We start from the raw sequence: 20,615 nt of genomic DNA, 5'->3' as shown, positions 1-20,615 counted from the left end.
ATGGCTGAAGCCCACCTGCCCCACCAGGTGCTGCCCGGAGTTGAGGCCAGATGATGTGCTGAAGGAGTCGGTGTCTCCATTGGGCCCTGCTGTCCCTCCCCTTGGTGCTAGAGGCCTGTGTGCCCGTGAGCGTGCATGAGCGTGTCCGTTATTTCAGTGACTTGTTCCGTGGGTCTAGCCTTCCCCCCTCTGGACAAACCCCCATTGTGGCTCCTGCCTCCCTGGCAGATGACTCAGTGTGGGGGTGGCTGGGTAGTGAGCAGATGTGACTGCGTCTGACTCGCCCCTTGACCCAAGCCTGTGATGACATGGTGCTGATTCTGGGGGGTATTAAAGCTGCTGTTTTTAAAGGGTGCTGTTGTGACTGTTTGGGGAGGTGGGGGTGTTGGGGCAGGGGGGGCGGGTTTTCCCTGGGAGGTCACCACCATCTTGTGTGGGTACAGAGTCCCTCTGTCCAGCTCTGGTCCCTGTCCTGTGACCCTCAGTCCCCAACTTGTCCCCAGAAAGTAGACAGGGCAGGAACTGAGGATATGTCCTTCTTGTCCCCGGGGGGGAATGAATCATAGGAGGGGGCTGCCTCCACCAGGAGACAGGCCCCCCTCTCAGCTCAGGGGCTGAGGGAGATAAATGGGCCCTGAAGAGGGCAGAGGGGCAGACCACAGCACAGCACTGCCTGGCCCCAGCTTACCCCAGAGGAGGCTGCTACTGGTAGGACTGGGGTCAGGGAGATGGGCAGGGCCTTTGGGGTTGAGTGGATCTGGGGTTTTGTCAGTGGAGGGCTTTCGATCTGAGGGGGTCCTGGGATCTCTGGCTGCTTTTCCACCTCAAGAAACCCCATTCCTGCCTTTCTTTGTCCTGGATCTGTTACAAGCTTTCTCACTCAGACCTCAGGCTCCCCTTTTGTCCTTCTGTGTTTCTCTCTTTGCATCCTTATTTCTATCACACTGTCTCTCGGGCGGTTTCTGTCTCTTTTTTCTTCCAGTCTCCCTCTATTTTGCCTTGCCTCCCTCTCATTCAACTCCATCTTTCTCCCTCCCCCGCCCTCCCTTTTTCCTTCTTGTTCTTCCTCCTCCTCCCTCCACCTCTCTCTCTCTAAAATATATCCATGTCTAAGAGTTCCAACTGTGGCACAGTGGGATAGGGATCCAGCATTGGCACAGCTTTGGTGAACGTTGCAGCTGCAGCTTGCATTTGATCCCTGGCCCTGGGAACTTCCATATGCCATAGGTGTGGCAAAAAGAAAGAAAGGAAGGAAGGAAGGAAAAAAAGAAGGAAGAGAAAGAATCCATATCATGCTTTTGTGGCTCTCTTTCTCTGGGTTTCTCTGTCTCTTTATCTGTCTTATTTTCTTTCTCACTCTTTCTGTGCCTCTGTCTCAGTTTTCTTGGTTCATTCAGGCTTTCTTCTTGTCCCTTCATCTCTGTCTCTGTCTCTCTCTGTCCCTAGCCTCTCTAATCTCTACCTTGCAGCCTCTCTGTCTCTGCATTTGCCATCTGTCTCTGTCCATTGGTCAGAGCTGACCAGAGCCCCTGCCCTGAGTCCGTTTTCTCCTCGCAGCCTGACCACATGATGACCAGGTGGGCTCTGCTGGTGCTGATGATCCTGACATTGGCCAGGACCCTGCTTGTCCCAGCAAACCCACTCCCAGGCTTTCAGCTCCTCCCTCAGAACTTTCCCCAGGTCACTCCCTGCCCTGTGACCTCAGAGAGCCCATCAGCCAGCACCACAGGCCCCTCTGCAACTTGGGGGCACCCCAGCCCTGGCCCCCACCCTGGCTCCCGCATCACCCTCTCGCTGGATGTCCCTCTCGGCCTCCTGCAGATCTTACTGGAGCAGGCCCGGGCCAGGGCTGTGAGGGAGCAGGCTGCTGCCAACGCCCGCATCCTGGCCCATGTCGGTCGCCGCTGAGCCTGAGGGAGGGGCTCACAATGCTGGAGCCACCCGAGATGGGGAGTCCCGGAGCGGCAGAGCTGGATGGTACTATATCTGGGCATGGTGCATCTGGACTCCACCACATGGGGTCACTGCCATGTGGTGTCATATCACCTAAAGTGCTTCACAGAGTCGCAGTGTGTCTGGACAGCCTGGATGTTGCCATGTCAGGTCACCAAGTGGAGCCTTGCCCTTCCTAGGAGCCCCACAGACTTACAGTATGTCTGGACAGCCTGGACACTATCATGGAAGGTTACTATCACATGGTCTCGTCACATCTGGGTTCCACAGTCACAGAGCATCTGGACAACATCACTTGTGGTCACTGACATATCTCTTTCAAGAACCTCAACACAAGAGTCTATGGCTGCATTGGAGACCAGCTTGCCCAAGACTAGACCCGCGGGTCTTCCCTGCCCCTCACTGGTCACCACACAGAGAAGTGCTGGTGGAGGGTCACAAGCATGTTTTTGTGCCCAATGAGGCAGCACCCACTCCAGACAAGTGGGGCCATCAGGGGTATCTCTAAGCATGGATTGATGGTCGTATGTGTGAGGTCTGTGGCTGTGGCAGCCTTGCTTTGTGTGTGGGAGCATATGTGTGTATGTGTGAGCAAGGTGAGGGCGTGTGAGGGGGCTGGGAGGAACAGGTGCTTGTCCTTCAAACCTTCATGAAGCATGCTCAACACATAGACAGGCACTGTCTTACCACACCCCTGCATACCCAGCCTCCACCCCGACACACAGGGCTAAAGGAGAAGGAGCTCAGGCTGCTGGGACTCCTGACCCAACTGCCCCTTCTTTGTCGAATGGGCAAACACACTCACCTTTCCAAGCCTTGGTTTTCTCCTCTGTAAAGCATAGTAATGCCACCAGGTGTCTTGTGAGCACTGAGTGATGCAGTCTGACATGCAGAGAGAGCTCAATAAATGCAGAGACCAGAGAATGGGAGAGAGAAGAATCACCAGGCAGTGACACACAAGGGTGGAGTCATAGCTGGCTACGCTGCCCCTCTGCCCACTCCCCCCACCCCAATTTCACTGACCCGTCCCTTGGTGTGGAAAGGGTGGGTTTTGGCTGATCTCACAATCCCAACTCTATTGCTGGGCTGGAGATGGGACTGACCTGGAGAGTGCAGACAGGCTTGCCTGCAGATGGGGCAGATAGTCTGGGTAGTGTAGACAACTCCAGCTGGAGCAGAGGGCAGACACCCGGCTCTGGCTGGAGAGGTACTACTGTCGGAAGTGAGGCTGCCTGGCCGGGGCACTGACGAGATCTCAGTTTGTAAGCAGCCCGGGGGGGTGGGGTGGAGGCGGGGCCCAAGGAGGGGTTGGAGAGGCGGGGCCAGCGGGCAGGCTGCCTCTCCGGAGCCTGGGGGGCGGGGCTGCCCGACTCCAAGCCGCAGGGGGCGGTGGCCCAGGCCAGTTCAGTTGCAGGATGAACCGAGGCACGGAAGGAGGCAACTCCCTGACAGGACTCGGGTCAAGGAGCAGCAGGCGGGGTAGGCTCGGAGCCCGGTGGAGAGGGTGGGAGGACTGGGAAAAGACCCGGGCGGTGTGAGGGTGGTGCTAGAAAGGGTGTGAGAGTGTTGGGGGTCTCTCCAGGAATAGGGGTGCTCTGAGGGAGTATCAATCTCTTGGTGGCATGGAGGAGTGGGAACACTGTTGCCTTACAGGGGAGAGGGAGCTGGGCCAAGTGGGGGGACTATAAATAGCTTCTTCCTCCAGCCTAGGGAGAGGGCCAGCCAGCTGGAGCTGCCTGGGGGCCTCCTCCTCTGCCCTTTGCTGGCCTCCAAGTGGTCATGTTTGTCCAGGTCTTCCCTCCGGGGTCATGCCAGTCTGGGGAGCTCCAGAGGCCCATTTGGGAAGCTTTTTATATGATGTGACTGTAGCCCTTAAACCAGCATTTCTAGAGCACCTACTGTGTGCCTTGTGTGGGTCCTGAGCTGCCCTAAACACCTACTGTGTGCTCTGTTCCAGTCATGAACCTCTCTGAACCCTTACTGTGGGCCCTGGCTGGTCCTGAGTCACCCCGAGCCCCTACTGTGTGTCCAGTGTCTGGCTGAAATCAACAAGCGTAGATCAGGGTCCACGGGCTGCTTGGTCACCCCCAAGTTGGAACCTCACACCCTGTGTGAGCTCTGAACACAGGGAGACTCAGGAAGATCCTTGGCTAGAGATGGCCAGAGGAAGCTGGGACTCCTGGAAACTCCCCAACCTCTGGTGGCAGTACAGGGAGAGGGGAGGAGGGGAATAAAGGGAAAGGGAGGCAGCAGAGAGCAGCAGGCCTCACGCAGTTGGCCCCGGGTGTAGGGCTTGTTAGTGTGTATGTGCACTCGTGGCTGTGTGCACACTGTGCTTTCATGCACTGGTGTGTGGGTCTGTGTGGTGTGCACTGAGGTCCCTGGGCCTATGTGCTGCAAAGGGTGGTTTGGCGGTTTGGCCAGGATGGGCCAGCAGATACAGGGACTGGGAAGAGTTTGAGCATAGAGGACTGAGGATTGAGGACTCTGGCCACCCTAGTCCTAGGACACTGGGAAAAGGACCAGTGGTCAGTGCAGAGGGCACCACAGGAGCCCTCCAGGGCCAGGCCAGGTGTGTTCTCAGCAGGGAAGAGCTGAGCAGGATGTGTTCACACAGCGGCACACACTGACATCCCAGCACATTTCCCACCCCTGGGTCAGGAGGGCTGGCTCACTCTGGGATGGCCCCAAGGAGGGAAAAGCCACAGGGGCCAGTTATTCCAGTGGACGTCTATCGACGCTGAGGGAGCAGAAAGCCAGGAGAGCATTTCAATGGAGCAAACATGTAGGAATGCGGGTGTGGAGGTGGGATGTGTGGTTATAGTCCAAGGTGTGGGAGGTGAGGTTTTGAGAGGCTGGGAGTTGAACTGAGTCTATCCTGCCCTGTGGGCTAGCAGCTCTGTGACGGCTTTCCCCCTTCCTCAGTTTCCTACCTGGGAAATGGGGCCGTGGGAGGGGCGATGGCCCCCAGAGCAGATACAGACCCTGGCCTTGAAGAGAGGCCCCAGGATTCTCCTGCTGTTGACTTGTGGCCTCTCACTGGATACAGAGATTTGGGAAGGTATGTCTGGGTCATTCCAGGGTCAGAGTGTTTGGGGAAGAGTGGGAGGTGTGGAGCCACTGCTTTTCCTGGGAAGCCAGACTCAGACTGTCTGGACGAAGGGATGGCTTCCCAGACATGGCCCTGGCCTCCCGCCCTGCCCTGTCTGTTCCTTATCCCTAGCCTTTGACTAACATTCCAAGAGGTTGAGGAGGAGAATGGCAGGCCTGAGAAGGTAGCGGGTGTCTGGGGTGTTAGAGGAGGTAGCCTTTGCAGTTGGTGCTGGGGGTTAACAGGGTGTGGGTGTGTGGTGACAAGGTCTCTGAGGCCAGCATGGCCCCAGGATGGCCTTGACAATGGCCGAGAGACAGACAGGAGGGCTGTCAGGAACAGAATGACTGGCTTTGGAGAAGTAGGAAGCGAGTGGGAGGCCACCAGGGGCATCCTGCTCATCAGGAGCTGCCCATGGGTGTGCCAGCTGCTGGGCATGAGGCAGAGGGAGGTGGAGGGTGGACAGCCAAGGAGGCTGAAGAAAGAGGAAGTCGTTGACTCTGTCTGAGGCAGGGCATTCCCCGGGGAAGCAGCTTGAGCTGCTTCCAGGGAAGGTCTGCGTGGGCTTCCAGCAGGTGGACATTCTTAACCTTATTTCCTGTGAAGTGGGCAAGACATCTCTATCAGACATCTTAAGGGTCCTTCCAGGCTCTGAAGGACTGGGCTGTCACTTGGAGAACTGGCCCGAGGCAGAGGTGTGGCAAGGAGGGCAGAGGGTGAGGTGCTCCCCCCATAGCCTACTGGATGGAGCCTTTTCTCCATGCCGCAGCCCTGGATCCTGGCTGGGTACACATTAGGCAGAGGGAACTTGATGCAGTGATCCTGCCAGGGAATGTGGTGGAGGGCATCGCTAGGGGGCAGTATGAACCAGGTTGGAGCAGTGTGGGCCAAGGCCTGGGGCAGAAATTGTACAAAGAAGCGGCAGGGTTGAGGAGACAGAGGAGGTGGGACAAGGGAGAATCAGCCAGGTGTTCTCTGAATTGTTGGCTCTCTCCCTTGCTCCTTACCTCTGCTACATTTTTAGAGACAGGCTGGGGATAAATAGCACAATCAATGATAAAACACTGATTTAACACTTTAAAATGGATTTCTCAGAAACTGACACATTTAATCCATACCGGAATCTAATTAAGATTGATGACAGTGTGTATTCCATTTTCCTGATGAAGAGGCAGGGGCTCCTTTAAGGAAAAATGTGTAAACTTTTGATTTAATGTGTAATCGATATTGGATTTCCCTCGTGGTGCAGCAGGTTAAGGTTCTGGCATTGTCACTGCATCAGCTTGGGTCACTGCTGTGGTACTGATTCCATCCCTGGCCTGGGAATTTCTACATGCCGCTGGTGCCGCCAAAAAAAAAAAAAAAAAAAAAAAGGCAAAGAAAAGAAAAGGAAAATCCTGGAAGGAGAAGTAAGATATTGTCAGGCTCACTGAGTCCCCTGGGAGCTTGGTTACTAGGGCCTGCTCACGTGCTCCAGGTGAGCTCCTCAGCATCTAAAGCAAAGTGAGAAACACGATCAATTTTGAGATTTGTCCAGGGTTTCTGTCCATGAGATAGAGGACCTTTTTCAGTGCGGTTGAACAGGTTGCTTTTGTGAGCCGCGGAGAGCCCCGGTTCCGAGCAGACAAGAGGGTCAGAGTTCAATGCAGGTGGGGCGCGGCAGAGTTGACAACCCGGCCGGTGATGAGAGTTACGCAGGGGCCGCCAGGCTGGTCCTGACCAACCAAGCTCTGTGGGTCACTCAGGCCTTCCCCCAACGCAGGCAAACCCCTTCTCTGGGGGGCCCTGAGATCTCGCAGAACAGGAAGAGGAGCCAAGGGTATCTGGGGGCAAGGCTGGCGAGCCCAGAGCGGGGGCGTGGGTGAGGCCTATGCAAATTAGCAGGGTCGTGGTGGATGTGTTGAGCTCTGACATCCAGGGCGGGGCCTGCACGATCCAAGCCTGGCACCTGTGCGGAGCTGCGCATGCGCCTCCTCTATCCTATAATAAAGGGCGGGCCAGCTTGGTCCAAAACAAGCTCTGAAGCGAGTTGGGCATGCGTGGTCGAAGACCAGGCCCTCTTCTGTTGGGGTGGAGCCTTCTCGTTCTGGGGCGGGGCTTGTGGGGAGTTGGACCAGCGTCAGCGTGGCTTCAGGAGGGGAGGGGCTGAGAGGCGGGGCCTCGAGTGGCCCGAGGTGGCCCGGCTGCTGGGTTGGTAGCGGCGGCGCAGTCCGACTCATCCCAGCTCCAGGATGGCGTCCCCCCGGGAATTGACCCAGAACCCCCTGAAGAAGATCTGGATGCCGTACAGCAATGGGCGGCCCGCTCTGCACGCCTGCCAGCGCGGTGGTGAGGCGGGGTTCATGGGGAAAAGGGAGGGTGGTGCATAGGTATGGGTAGTGGTCTCCCTTGGAGAGGGAACTGGAAACAGGTGGGGGACCGGGGACAGGTGAGACTGCTGTAACTGGTGGGAAGGGAGCAGGAACAGATGGGAGGCCTGGGACAGGTGTAGCAGAGCGCGAGGCAGAGGGCAGATATGTGGCGTCTCTGCTCAGCAGGGGGTAGGTGTGGCCGCCATCACCTCAGGGAGGGCTCAGGAGCCTTTGCACATCACTCTGTACCCACCGGCTCAGGCCAGGGGAGGACTCAGAGCCTGTGGCCCTGCCTTCGCTGCTGACCAGAAAGCTTAGGCCGGGTGGTCAGACCCAGGACTGAGCTGTGTTGATCCTAGGAAAATTTCTTGGCCTCTCTGAGCCCGGAACTTTCAAAGGCCCAAAGGAGGGAAGACCCATCTCTGGGCCTGAAAGCCAGTTTTGGGAGGAATTGCAGGGAAGTGCAGATGTGTTCAGGATAGACAGAACACTTTGTTCTATGAGCCTGTCTTTGTGTTTGTCCATGAGTGTGTAAGCATCCAGGTGGGGTTGTGGGTGAGTGGTAAAATTGGAGGGTAGGAACGTCTGGGAGAAATGCTGAAATTCATGGAATTGTCAAGGGGCTTGCCTTTCTTGGGGTCCTAGGTGTTTAATCCACTCCATTGATTTTTCTACTTGTCTTTAAATGAGTCTGCAACTTTTTTTTTTTTAACCAAGAAAAATAAAGAATTATTTTAAAAGTAATTGAAACATTGTAATGAATTTGCAAGTTGTCAAGGTCCTCAGAGAACATCCAGTCCAGCTCCTAGTACAGCTTTGGAAACAGAGGTCAGGAGATTATGTTCCGTGCTGGGGTCTCCCGGCACTCCTGACCTGCATGCATGATAGGAGAGGAGAGGAGCGAGTGCTTGGTGTTTGTTTTGCTTTGAGGCTAGCCCAGGGGCCTTGGCTTTGACCAAGATGTGAGTCCTGGGGGAGGAGTGTGTGTATGTCTTACCACATTGTGGGTCCTGGTAGGGGTGGCTGTGGCTTTGATCAGACATTCTAGTAGGTTGTGACTCTGGCCTGCACAGTAGGTCCTGGTGCTGTCCTGAGCCTGTGATCCTGCTTTTAGCCTTGGCTGTAGCTTTCCAGTCAGAACTCAAGTCCTGAGGGGCTTTGGCAACACCCTAGCCAGCCCTCCTTCCAGACTTTTCTGGAGGTGTGGAGGGCCAAGGCCCTTCCTCTTGTGCTCCTAGCCAGTTTGTGTTAGGGCTGTGTTGTCCTAACTGAGGGGTGGCCTCTGTTATTACACACAGAGGCAGGAGTGAGAATGTGGACTTTGGAGGCAGGAACACTCAAGCTGCATCGTGGCTCAGCTGGGTGACCTTGGGCCAAGAACTGCCCCTCTGGTCTCAGGTTCCTTGTCTGTGGGACTGAGACAGTCATCATCCTTGCCCTATAAAGCTGCAGTGAGCCACTTGATAAGTGTTTGATAAGTGGTAGCACATATATTTTCTCACTGTTCTCTGTTTGCTTCTTTATACCTCAGTCAGGGACTGAAGCATCAGCAGCTCTGAGCTACTCCCTTTCCAGGTGGCAAAGGAGCTGAGACCCAATGGGCAGGGGGACTTGCCCAGAGCTCACCGCCCCTTGGGCAGGGCCTGGTCTTCTCCAAGCTCCGAGTATGCGACTACAATGTGACTCTGGCCTGAGCAGAAGGGCTTGTGGGCCAAGGCGGCACAGGAGGGCTTCCTGGAAAAGGAGGCAGCACCTAAGAGCCTAAAGATGAGACCCTGAAGGTTGTGTGGGAGTTTGGGCCCCAGACTAGAGTCCCAGAGTTCACAGAAAGGAGAGAGGAAGCAGTGAATGAACATGGAACCAGCACCTCAGGTTCTGAGCCTGCCTTTGTGCAGCATGATCCTCTCTGCATGGTGGGCTTCTAACTAGGTTGGAGGACCCCAAGGCCAGGTGGGGACCTGAGGGTTGGGGTAGGTGCAAGTTGACTTGATCACAGGGCTTTAGAGAGAAGAGGATATGGGCCTACCATTTGTCCGTGCCGTGTGGTGAGTTGTCTTTGGGGTCTAGTCCCAGCTGCTCAGGGCACCAGAGGCTGCTTGGTTGAGAGATGTTCCCTGCCTCCTCCACCCCCACTCTCCACTGGCAATTCTTCCTCTTTTTGGTAAAATTGAGAGCTTCTCAGAGGGCCCGGAAGCTGTTACCTTCCTGGTCATTGACCTAGAGGGGCTCTGGGGGCAGATGAGGTGGGGGGTGGAGAGGGGACTTGGGGAACATGGCAGAAAGGACAGTGCTTGATGGCTTTTCTTAGCCAAAAGGTAGCAAGACTATTTGGGTAAGGACACAGCTGGTGTGAGCACAGGACAAGAGGACAGATGACTTTCTGTCCCCTCTGAACAGGACAGTGATGCCAGGCTGCATTTTATCTAAAAGAGCTCTGCTCTCCCTTCCCCAGCCCGTGTCAGGGAAGTGGGAGAAGGTGCACGTTAGGACTCAGTTCTGGAACCCACTCCAGGGACGAGTGGCGGCCCCTGCAGAAGCATCACTGGAAAGTAGTCACTGTCCAGCACCAGGCTTGTCTCAGCCTCTAGACCCCTTGGGTTCCTTTGGCCTTGAGCAAATTTACAGCAAATTTATAGGAACTAGTGAGAGAAGCTGAGTTGCCACATCTTCTGATTTCCTCCCACACATGCCCCATGTCCTAAAGTGTGTGTTTGTTGCGGTTGCTCACTGGCAAGGTCCTGAGGACCCAGAGCTGCCGTTCCAGCTGCACGCCCCAGCTCACCTGGTCCATGTGCCCTCAGTTCAAGTGTGTTCCCTCTGTGTGGGCCTCAGTTTGCAATTTCTCCATTACTGGAACTTTCCCAGTGTTTTGCTGTTGTAAGCAGGGCTGTTGTGAATGCACTTGTACTTTGATTTTTCTTTTGGGTCCTTTCCTTGGGATCTTATCTTGAGGAACAGAGATGATAGGTAATTTATTGCTCTTGTTTTGTACTCAGCTCTGATTTGCTGCCTTGCCTGCCCACCATGGCTGTGCATGGGCTGTTCTGGGGTGGGGGGATGCTGTCAGCAAATGCTGTGGGAGGAGACCAGGGTCTGGGATGACAGAAGATATGACGAGGGGATGCAGAACCCCAGGCCTGAGGTCTTAAGAAAGCCCCTGAGGGAGCAGTGGGAAGGGGTGGCCTCATTGGGGAGCAGGGTGGGTGTATTTGTCCCCCACCGTGAGGAGCTGATGCGCTGCCCTGCTGTTGCTTGGGAGCCCTGTACAGCCGGCTAGGAATTGTGCAAACAGCTGAGTCCCCAGAATCACTTTCCTGGCCCTCAGGATGCAGGGGCTTACCTAACTTGTTTTTCTCTCACCTTAGCCAATGCTGAGGTTTTTCTGCAAGTTTGCTCACTCTTGCTCACTGTCCTCCTCCGTGTCTGAGGCCTGCCCCTGTGGCCTCTGCCCTCCAGCGAGGGAGACAAGTTGAAGGGTGGGCCCTGCAGTCTGTCTAAGGAGGACTACTGGGTGAAGGCACTTGCAGAGCCATGTAGACAAAGGAGGGGCAGTGACAGGTCCCCACATTTATTCATCTGTCTGCTGTGGTTTCACCTGGCTCAGGTCCTGAGGACAGTGAAAGAGAAACTTCCTGAGGCTTCTGGGGTGAGGCCTCACGGAAAGCTGAGCTGCATTGCGTGAGACTGGCAATTCTTTGATATCCTGGTGTCCGTCACAGCTGGCCAAGAACTGGGGAGCTGGATCTGAACTCTTGCCTGCCTCCAGCCTTGGCAGCTTCTCTTTTGGCACACTGACATGGTGGCACATGGGATGGTGGTGGGTGGCCATCAGAGGGACTGCCCTTGTGGGCATTGGCCTGGGTCTCTGGTCTCAGCCCCTTTGGGTCCTTACGTGATGAGTTTCGAGAGGTCTCCCTCCCCTTCCCTGCCGACAATTTTTTTTTTTTTCTTTTTTGGCCGCCCTGCAGCGTATGCAATTCCCAGGCCACAGTTGTGACCTTTGCTGCAGCTGCGGCAATGCCAGATCCTTTAACCCACTGTGCTGGGCTGGGAAACTACCCTGCATCCTGGCGCTGCAGAGATGCCAGGATCCTGTTGCACCATAGCAGGAACTCACCTGCCCACGATTTTTGAGTGCCATCTCTGTGCTGGACCCCAGGATCCCTGAATGGCTCAGACACTGCAGGGCTGCTTTTGCTCTGAGTGATCAGTTGCAGGGAGCAGACTCCTTGGTGCGGTGACTAGGTTGTGGGGATGGGCGCACCAGGAGGGTATGGAGGTGTCTTGGAGGAAGGACTCAGGAGGAAGCAGCCTTTGAGCTGGGCTTTGTAGGTGATGAGAAATCCCTCCCAGGGAGTGGAAGCAGTGGTACTGTGGAGTGGGAATGCCTGAATGACTGTTGGGGTGGGAACTCGGATTCCTGGAAGACAGCAGGGAGTTGAATACCCCACTGGGTTTTGGCTCTATCCTGAGTGCCAACGGAATTCCCCAGAAGTGTTTAGCCAGGGGCATGGTGGCTCCAGCTTTATATCTGGTGCACAGGCTAAGGGCTGGTGTGTCTGCTGGAGCCCATATGGGCCTGGGGAGCAGGGGTATGCCAGGGGTGGTTAGAGGCCAGGGTCTGAGGGTGTTCAGGGAGCTCTCTGATGCCAGGAGCCTGGAAAGGCACATCCGATGCAGGTCCTGTGCCCTGAGGCCGAGGAACCCTGGGCAGAGAGGGAGGGGCACACTGGGAGGGGTCCTGGCCTCAGACACTGTGCTCCTTGCCTTTCAGTTTGCATGACCAACTGCCCAACGCTCATTGTCATGGTGGGGCTGCCTGCCAGGGGCAAGACCTACATCTCTAAGAAGCTGACTCGCTACCTGAACTGGATTGGCGTGCCCACGCGGGGTGAGCCTGGGCCTTGGCTTTCCACAGGGGCTTTGAGACTTTGTGGGGGAAGGGAGGAGGAGCAGCAGGGATGAGGGTGGGTCATGGACAGAGGTTGGGGAGGGATGCTGCTGTATGAAAGCTGAGCCTTTCCTTTCCCCCAGAATTCAACGTTGGCCAGTACCGCCGGGACATGGTCAAGACGTACAAATCTTTCGAGTTTTTCCTTCCAGACAACGAAGAGGGCCTGAAAATCAGGAAGTGAGTGTGTGTGTGTGTGAGTATGTGTTTACAGAGAAGGCCCTGGAGCCTAGTCGCCAGAGATGACCTGGCTGCTCCTGAGCCCTGGCCTTGCTCTGCCCGAGACCAGACAGGGCTGTTCTCTTGATCTCTCAGGATGTGGGAGGGGTGGGATGTGATGGGTTTAGGGACTAATGGAGAGAGAGTGTGCCCTGTTGGTGGCTCGCCTTACCCTTCCCTGCTGGGTGTCTGTGGGAGAGGAGGATGGGGCTTCAGGGAGATGGTGAAAGCTTAACCAGGGCAGGTTGAGGCCAGCTGCATAGAGGCCACACTCGTTTATCCCAGGCCCTTCGTGGGGATGAGCTCTGACAGGGAGGGGAGCTCAAGGCAATGCAGAGGTACAGGCCTCAGTGGATGGAGCAGAGTGGGAGTGGGACCACCTCCTGTCACCTTCTTGCAAAGCCAGAAGAACCAGGCCTGGAACTGGGTTCTTTCCTCCCTTTGCCCCAGTAAAAGCCCCCTAAGGATCTCTGGAGAATACCTGGCATGGATCAGGTAGGCCTTGGCTTTTCTTTGAAGCGGTCTCAGTGTTGCTGGGTGACTAGATGGAAATTTGCATGATATCCTCACCCCCTATTCACACTTGAATTGAGGGCTTTCTCAAGAGAAACTGAGTACCAGCTGTGGTCTGAGGAGCTAAGCTATTCTCTTCTTGGCAGATGTCAGCTTAGGGGGCCAAGAAGCTTCCTTGCTCTTGCTCTGGGCCCGGTCATGGTGGGAGGGCTTTGAACAGAAGCTGGCCCAGCTCTAGTGACCTCCCCAAATCAAGCAGAGCTCCAGGCGTGGAGCCAGACTGTTGTTGCCATGGGCCTGCTTCCTCTCTGGCCACCAGGGGACAGAAGTGCCCCACTGTGGGGCTTGGCTTTTCAGTGCCTCTGCTCTTGGGTCAGTGGGGCTGGGCCCACTGCTTTGCTAAGAAGGGGAGGGGTCTCACATGCAGACCTCTGAACTGAATTGTGGGTAAAACTCAGGGTGGGCCTTCTGGTGATATCAACCTAGACAAAAGGGAGGGGATGACACTTGAACTTCTTCTGTGTGCTGGGTGTGTGAGGCCCATTGCTACTCCTCCCCTCATTTTACATATGAGGAAACTGAGGCTAGAGAGTCTCACACAAGATACCAAGAAACTTCACAGAGCTCAGACTTAAATCAAAGTCCATATGCTAACAAAAAGTGTCCATCATTCCATTATTACACAGATAGTTGATCAAAGGTGTTGGGGAAAAGTGACTCACGGCTTGGTGTCACAAAGTAAGACACACGAACACAGGGAGATTTCGACAAGGTTCTTTACTTCTTTTTTTTTTTTTTTTTTTGTCTTTTGTCTTTTGTCTTTTTAGGGCCACAGCCTTGGCATATGGAGGTTCCCAGGCTAGGGGTCTAATCTGAGCTATAGCCGCTGTCCTATGCCACAGCCACAGCAACACCAGATCCGAGCCGCTTCTGTGACCTACACCACAGCTCATGGCAACACCGGATCCTTAACCCACTGAGCAAAACCAGCAATCAAACGTGCAATCTCATGGTTCCTGGTTGGATTTGTTTCCGCTGTGCCATGACAGGAACTCCAAGGCTCTTTACTTTTGCAGAAGGGTGCAAATGTTCCCTTTCAGTGACAAGCAGGCAAGCAAGCAAGCACTAGAGAAGGAAGAACCCACTATTTATCCCTAATGCAGGCAGTACATCTCTCCCCTTCCCATTGGTCAGGTTAGGGTGCACATTCTTCTCGGTTGGCTAATTTGAAATAAACTCTTACTGGGAGGAGAGGGAAAAGGGGAGGGGTGGAGGAGGGTGTCTTAGGCAAAGCCGGAACAAAATGGAGTAATCACGGCTTCCTTTGATAGAAAAGACATATGTTAATTCTCACAAAGGTTGTATCAGGGAGTTTCTGCTGTGGCACAATAGGTTAAGAATCTGGGAGTTCCCATCATGGTGCATCGGAAACGAATCCGACTAGAAACCATGAGGTTGTGGGTTTGATCCCTGGCCTCACTCAGTGGGTTAAGGATCTGGTGTTGCCGTGAGCTGTGGTATAGGTTGTAGACGTGGCTTGGATCTGGCATTGCTGTGGCTGTGGCTGTGGCTATGGCTGTGGTGTAGGGCGGCAGCTGTAGCTCTGATTAGACCCCTAGCCTGGGAACCTCCATATGCCGTGGGTGTGGCCCTGGAAATACAAAAAGACAAAAAAAAAAAAAAAAAAAAAGAAAGAAAGAATCAGACATTGCTGCAGCTCTGGAGTAGGAGGTTGCAGCTGCATTTTGAGGTTTCAGTCCCCTGGCCTGGGAACTTCCATATGCTAAGGGTACAGCAAAAAAAAAAAAGTCTCACAGATAATTGACAAAATAGAAAGATCAGACTTTTTAAAAATTGGAAACCTGGAGTTCCCATTGTGGCGCAGTAGAAACAAATCCAACTAGTATTCATGAGGATGTGGGTTCAATCCCTGTCCTTGCTCAGTGGTTTGTGGAACCAGCATTGCTGTGAGCTGTGGTGTAGGTTGCAGATGCTGCTTGGATCCCTGTTGCTGTGGCTGTGGTGTAAGCCAGTGGCTACAGCTCCGATTAGACCCCTAGCCTGGGAACTTCCATGTGCCACAGATGTGGCCCTAAAAAGCAAAAAAAAAAAAGGAAAACCTGAGAAGAAAAGCCTGCATTTCCTGTAAGCCCAGGTGCTGACACATTGTTAGGTTCTTGGAGCTGCACAGTGTGAGAGTCTGTCCCTGTCGCTGGGCATAGTAGGATGTCTGTAAGAGGGCATGCCAGCCACATGTACACACACCATCAGGCACGGTCGTACTCGTACACGCAGTCTCATAGCACACACAAGCCCTGTGAGTACACATCTCACTATACATGAAAGAATCTACACACCTGGGTACCTGCACGTGTAATTTCTCAGACTCGTACATGACAGTACCAGTCACCTCACACCCAAGGGCCCATCCACACACACTTGCAGACATCACGTGCATTCACATGTGGCAGGGGTGATTTGCTAGGATGACTTACAGGACTCAGCATGTGGTTTTCCTCCTGGCTAAGACTTATCACAGCACAGTCAGCACAGGGAAAAGGTTCGTGGGGTGAAGTGCGGAGGAGACCAGGTGCAGCATCCATGAGTCTGCCTCCCCGTGGACTCACACAGGATGCACCAAATTCCTCCAGCATTACATTGTGACCACACATTTGTGGTGTAGTCTACAAGGGAAGCTCTTCAGAGACGCTATGCCCAGGGCTGCTCTGGGGGCCTGTCACGTATGCACCCTGTGCCTGGCATGTACCAACATTCCAGAATCCCCAAAGGAAAGCAGGTGTTTGGTAAAAACCATATTGTTTGTGTAAACTGTCTAGACACAGCGAAGCCTTCTTGTTTTTTAGAGAAAGTTTATTTGTGTGGAGAACTGTTGACTGTTTAGGTTGCCAGACTTGCAAGCAGGCCTTTCAAAGGACAGGATTCTCAGGCCTATGAGGTTAACTTTTCACACATGCAGCCACAACGTAGCAGGGTAGGCATACACACACATGCATACCCCAAATACACACACACTTGTGGATCTCAGGCACATGTGTGGGCACATACACACTTGTGCTCAGTGTATGCACATTATGGATACGTGCGTACACATAGTCACATACTACAGGAAGGCGTGTACCCATACCACATGTATGCACATGCGCATTCACACACTGCATATCTTCTGCGCATGTTTGGGTTTTTTTGTTTTTGCTTTTTTGTCTTTTTAGGGCTGCATGTGCAGGTTCCCAGGCTAGGGGTCCAGTTGGAGCTGCAACTGCTGGCCTACACCACAGCCATGGCAACACCAGATCTGAGCGTCTGCCACCTATACCACAACTCACGGCAACGCTGGATCCCCAACCCACTGAACAAGGACAGGGATCCAACCTGTGTCCTCATGGATGCTAGTTGGGTTCTTTAACCTCTGAGGCACAACGGGAACTCCTCCTCTGCACATGTTTGAACACACATAAAAATCTATAATCGTACACACGGATGTGTACACACCTACCCTGTGTGCACATGTACACGTTCAATCACACCTCTGCCTTTTCAGTCACATACTACACATGAGGGCTTGGGGACACTGGGATGTTTCCTTTGACACCAACTGGTGTCCAACAATTCAGTTCAGTTCTGACCTTGGCTACCTGGCATTAGTGTCAGTTCCCACAGATTAAGGGCTCAAGCCCTCAAGACTGCCCCCACTTCACACCCAAGTCTTAAGTTCCTGGGGGTCACTCGTACTTCTGACTAACTGGCTATAAATTGGGGGTGCCCCCAACCCCCTCTTCAGGTTCAGTAATTTGTTAGAGCAGGTTTCTGTTCTAGCTCACAGAGCTCAGGAGCAGACTTGAGTTGTATTTACCAGTTTGTTATAAATGGTACAACTCAGGAAGAGCCACATGGAAGAGAGGTGCACAGGCAAAGGGAGAGGGCAGTGCAGGGAACTTCAGCCCTCAGGGCCCGTACCCCCCATTCCTAGAGGGTGGTGGGTGGGGCTGAAAGTTCCAACCCTTCAGTCACTTTCTGGTGACCAGCCCCTGGCTGAGGAAGTCTAGGGGCCCCACCTTGAATCCCTTCAATAGCATAAACTCACTTGGGAAGTTCTCTGTTGACTGAAAAAAAATTCACAACCAAAAGGTTGTGAATTATGTTTTATTCAGCTAATGAAACTGAGAACTTAAGGAGTTCCCACTGAGGCGCAAGGGGATTGCTGGTATCTCTGGAGCACTGGGACACAGGTTCCATCCCCAGCCCAGCACAATGGGTTAAGGATCCCGGCATTGCTGCAGCTGCAGTGTGGGTTGCAACTGCAGCTCAGATCTGATCCCTGGAACTCCGTATGCTTTGGGGTGGCCAAAAAAACTGAGGACTTAAGCCCAGAAGACAAACTCTCACATAGCTCTGAGGGACTGCCCTGTAGAGGTAAGAGAGGTGCCAGGATAATGAGTTTTTGCAACAAAAACCAGGCAGTCAGAACATCAAAAGATGGTTGTTAATTAAAGTAAAACAGACATCTCAAGTTAACAAATTTAGCACTTTTCTATGTATGTGAAGATGCAAGAGTTGGGCTCATGGAAACCATTCCTTGGATGTGCACTTCTTTTATTTTTTTAGGGCCACACCTATGGCATATGGAAGTTCCCAGGCTAGGAGTCCAATTGGAGCTTCAGCTGCCAACCTATGTCACAGCCACAGCAATGCCAGAGAGCCTCATCTGCTACCTGCATAGTAGCTCACAGCAGCACTGGATCCTTAACCCACTGAGCAGGGCCAGGTACTGAATCCAAGTCCTCAAGGATACTGTAAATCAGGTTTATTACCGCTCAACCACAAGGGGAACTTCGTGGGATTATTTATTTATTTATCTATTTAGTCGACTTTTAAAAAAAATGCACAACTTGAAAGCTGAGAGTTAAGTTTTATTTGGGGCAAAATTAGCAGCCAAGCCAGGAAGACAGCATCTCAGGTAGCCCTGAGAAACCACTCCGAGGAGGAAAGGGAGGAGCTAGGATGTATCAGAGTTTTTGCAACAAAGGGCAGGTAGGAGGAACCGAAGAGGTCTGACTGAGCTCACTGAAATCATTCCTTTGATAGGCATCTCTGCTATCAAGGCCAGTATCCTAAGTTTTCAGAGCCTGCAGGACTCACCAGCTCTCACCCTTGGAGGTGACTGCATTCACAGATGACCTGACATTCTTTGCTTATCCTTGACTACAGCCTGGGTGGGCGGGGGTTCAGATAGCTCTGAAATTCCACCCCAAAGAGGAAAGGGGGAATAGCAGGATATGATGAAGGGGAGGGGGAGGTGCAGGCAGCACACACACATTTTACAGAAGTTAGTTGCTGATCTCCTGAAGGTCGCAAGGGGAAGACATCACTGTGAAGGATTTTAGTGTTTTTCTAGATATGAGGGGATGCAAGAATTGGGCACATAACATCTTCTAAAAATATCTGACGATCTGAAGACCTGTTCTTCCAGGTTACCCAGAGCACAGAGTACCTCACTCCCGATTTTCACCCTGAGCTCTGCTCAGGGGTGCTGCGGGGTCGACAGCTGCAGTGGCTCATGATTGAATCCACATAGATGCTGAGGGCAAGTGCCAAACTTCAGGTCACAATTTATTTATGTATTTATTTTTTGGATGCACACTTTGGCTCTCTAGGGCTGGTTTGGAGTTCTTTGCCATCATCCTGAGTCCCCTCAGGGTGCACTGGTGCGGGGCAGCTGCAGTGGCTGATGGCTTGATGGCTGCAACGCCCTTTGTTTGCTGATGTGGCAGGTGGCATTCTTAGTCCACATCTCCCTTCTAAGAAAGAAAATTGAACATTAAGCTTTTAATGCAGCTGAATGGGAGCCATTGACAGTGTCTCTCCTCTCCCACCACCACTTACCCACTGCACCTCCAAGGTCTGGTTTTAAAAGTGCTTATTTTGATAATCAGGGAAAATACATGACACTTAGAAATCATGAATATAGCAAAATGGTGGCCTGGGCTTGTATGTGATGAGGTGAAGAGGGAGAGTACAGCAAAGCAGTGTTTCTGAAAGTATTCCTGAGGCTGGGAGCACATAGCCTTCCACCTGTAGGAGCACAGTCAGCAAAACACTGAAAATCTTCCCAAGGAAAGAGAAACCTTGAGAAGAGGGAAGAGGCTGCAGAAGCTTGTCCCTCTCCTGTTCGGTGTGGGACCTCCTTCAGCTGTAGTTAGGTGCTTGGCTGACCCTGTGTTTTCTTTTCTGAAGGCAGTGTGCCCTGGCAGCTCTCCGTGATGTTCGGCGGTTTCTTAGTGAGGAGGGGGGACATGTGGCGGTAAGTCTAACACCCTGGTGACGTGGGGGAGTGACATGTGGGAGCCCCACACACTTCTCCTCCTTCACTCATAGGGCATCTGGAGGGGAAGACAGGGTGTGCGTGGCCCTGGGTGCCCCTGGGAGGCAGGAGGCAGCTACTATGTAGGAGGAAGCCAGAGGCTGGATGTGGGCCAGGAATTTCCCTCTGGGCTTGTGGTTGTGTTTGACTCCGCAGGACTCCCCTCTGAATACTCATGTTGTGCTACTCCACAAGTCAGAGGTGTCATGTTCCCTTTAGCAAATGAGATTTCTCCTGGTGTGGGGAACATTCTGCCCTGCATTTGGTGGCTGGGATCAGGAAATCAGGTGAATGCCGGGTAAGGGGATTCCACCTCTGTGTTGGCTCCTCCAGTCAGATGGACAAGTGGGACAATGCTGAGCAAGGGTGTGTTGCGGGAAAGGGCCCTACCCCAACCTTATGCAGTCACACACAGGAGCTGTTTTTTCCTTCCTTTCTCTTCTTGGAGGCATGCGTCCTGGAGTTCTGCCACCCGCCCCCCCACCCCGTCCACCAGTCCCATCTAGATCAGTTCTCCTCTAGGTCTGTGGCACAGCTGTCACCCTGGGAATTTCCTTCTCCTCTGTCCTGAGTTGAAAGCCCTGCTCTTGCATCCCATGTCTTCCTTTTCCTTGGTTTACTGATTCATTTTGTTGGAGCATATTCTCCAGTAGCTTTCTGAGAAAAGTACTTGCGAAGTAAATTTTGTGAGACCTTGCATGTCTAGAAATGTCTTTTGACCCTCGCAGTTGATAAATGGTTATAGAATTCTGGGGAGGAAGAACATTTCCTTTAGAATTTCCATGACATTGCTCCATGGAATTGTGGCTTCTAGAGTGGCTTTGGGAAAGTCTGATGTCATTCTGGTTTGCTGATCCTCCTTAAAAGTTTCATTTTTTAGAGGGAACTGGGGGCTTCTCATGCCTTTTCCTCTTGTTACTGAACCAGAATTCATGTGCTTGATGCTCCATGAGGCCAAGCAATACTGAAACATCGGAGTTTGGAGGAGAGCAAGGTTTATTGCAAGGCCATATAAGGAGGGGGTGGCTGGTGCCCAGAAAGCCCCAAACTCCCCAAAAGGTTTCAACAAAGCCCCTGCCCCCCTTTCTTTTCTGCCATGCTTGCGGCATGTATGAGTTCCAGGCCAGGATTCAACCCTGTGCCATAGCAGCCACCCAA

At 53.3% G+C, this 20,615-nt stretch overlaps 3 protein-coding genes across 17 annotated transcripts in view; all 3 read left to right on the top strand.

Moving 5' to 3' along the window:
• COL7A1 (collagen type VII alpha 1 chain) overlaps window positions 1–350 on the top strand; it is a 32,206-nt gene extending 31,856 nt beyond the window's left edge. The window contains exon 119 of the mRNA XM_013981657.3: window positions 28–350. Within this exon, the coding sequence (XP_013837111.1) occupies window positions 28–44 (17 nt within the window). The 3' untranslated portion in view covers window positions 45–350. The remainder of the gene's footprint in view (window positions 1–27) is intronic.
• A 1,219-nt stretch (window positions 351–1,569) lies between these two features.
• Window positions 1,570–1,908, top strand: UCN2 (urocortin 2). The gene has a single exon (XM_021070636.2). It carries the CDS (start codon window positions 1,570–1,572, stop codon window positions 1,906–1,908), a length of 339 nt encoding a protein of 112 aa, XP_020926295.2.
• Window positions 1,909–3,354: 1,446 nt separating this feature from the next.
• The window catches only part of PFKFB4 (6-phosphofructo-2-kinase/fructose-2,6-biphosphatase 4), a 47,206-nt gene continuing 29,945 nt past the window's right edge, over window positions 3,355–20,615 (top strand). For 5 of the 15 annotated variants that reach the window (XR_014823100.1, XR_014823096.1, XR_014823099.1 and 2 more), the window contains exons 1-6: window positions 3,355–3,432; window positions 4,879–5,014; window positions 12,170–12,286; window positions 12,430–12,526; window positions 12,851–13,060; window positions 19,331–19,397. Coding sequence is in view for 7 of the 15 variants with exons in the window: in XM_084988312.1 (XP_084844438.1) it covers window positions 4,894–5,014; window positions 12,170–12,286; window positions 12,430–12,526; window positions 12,851–13,060; window positions 19,331–19,397 (612 nt within the window). In the remaining 8 variants the exon portion in view is untranslated. Of the gene's footprint in view, window positions 3,433–4,878; window positions 5,015–7,183; window positions 7,373–12,169; window positions 12,287–12,429; window positions 12,527–12,850; window positions 13,061–19,330; window positions 19,398–20,615 lie in introns of those variants that run through there. The other 10 variants (XR_014823103.1, XR_014823097.1, XR_014823102.1 and 7 more) reach the window with 5 other exon arrangements.

Source organism: Sus scrofa, chromosome 13 (genome assembly GCF_054392235.1).
Source record: "Sus scrofa isolate SSC_HxYL_T2T_F1_AM1 chromosome 13, Sscrofa_HxYL_maternal_Yorkshire_Landrace_v2.0, whole genome shotgun sequence".
Classification (NCBI taxonomy): domain Eukaryota; kingdom Metazoa; phylum Chordata; class Mammalia; order Artiodactyla; family Suidae; genus Sus; species Sus scrofa.
The sequence above is the reverse complement of the archived record's forward strand: the minus strand, read 5'-3'. Positions and strand labels throughout refer to the sequence as shown.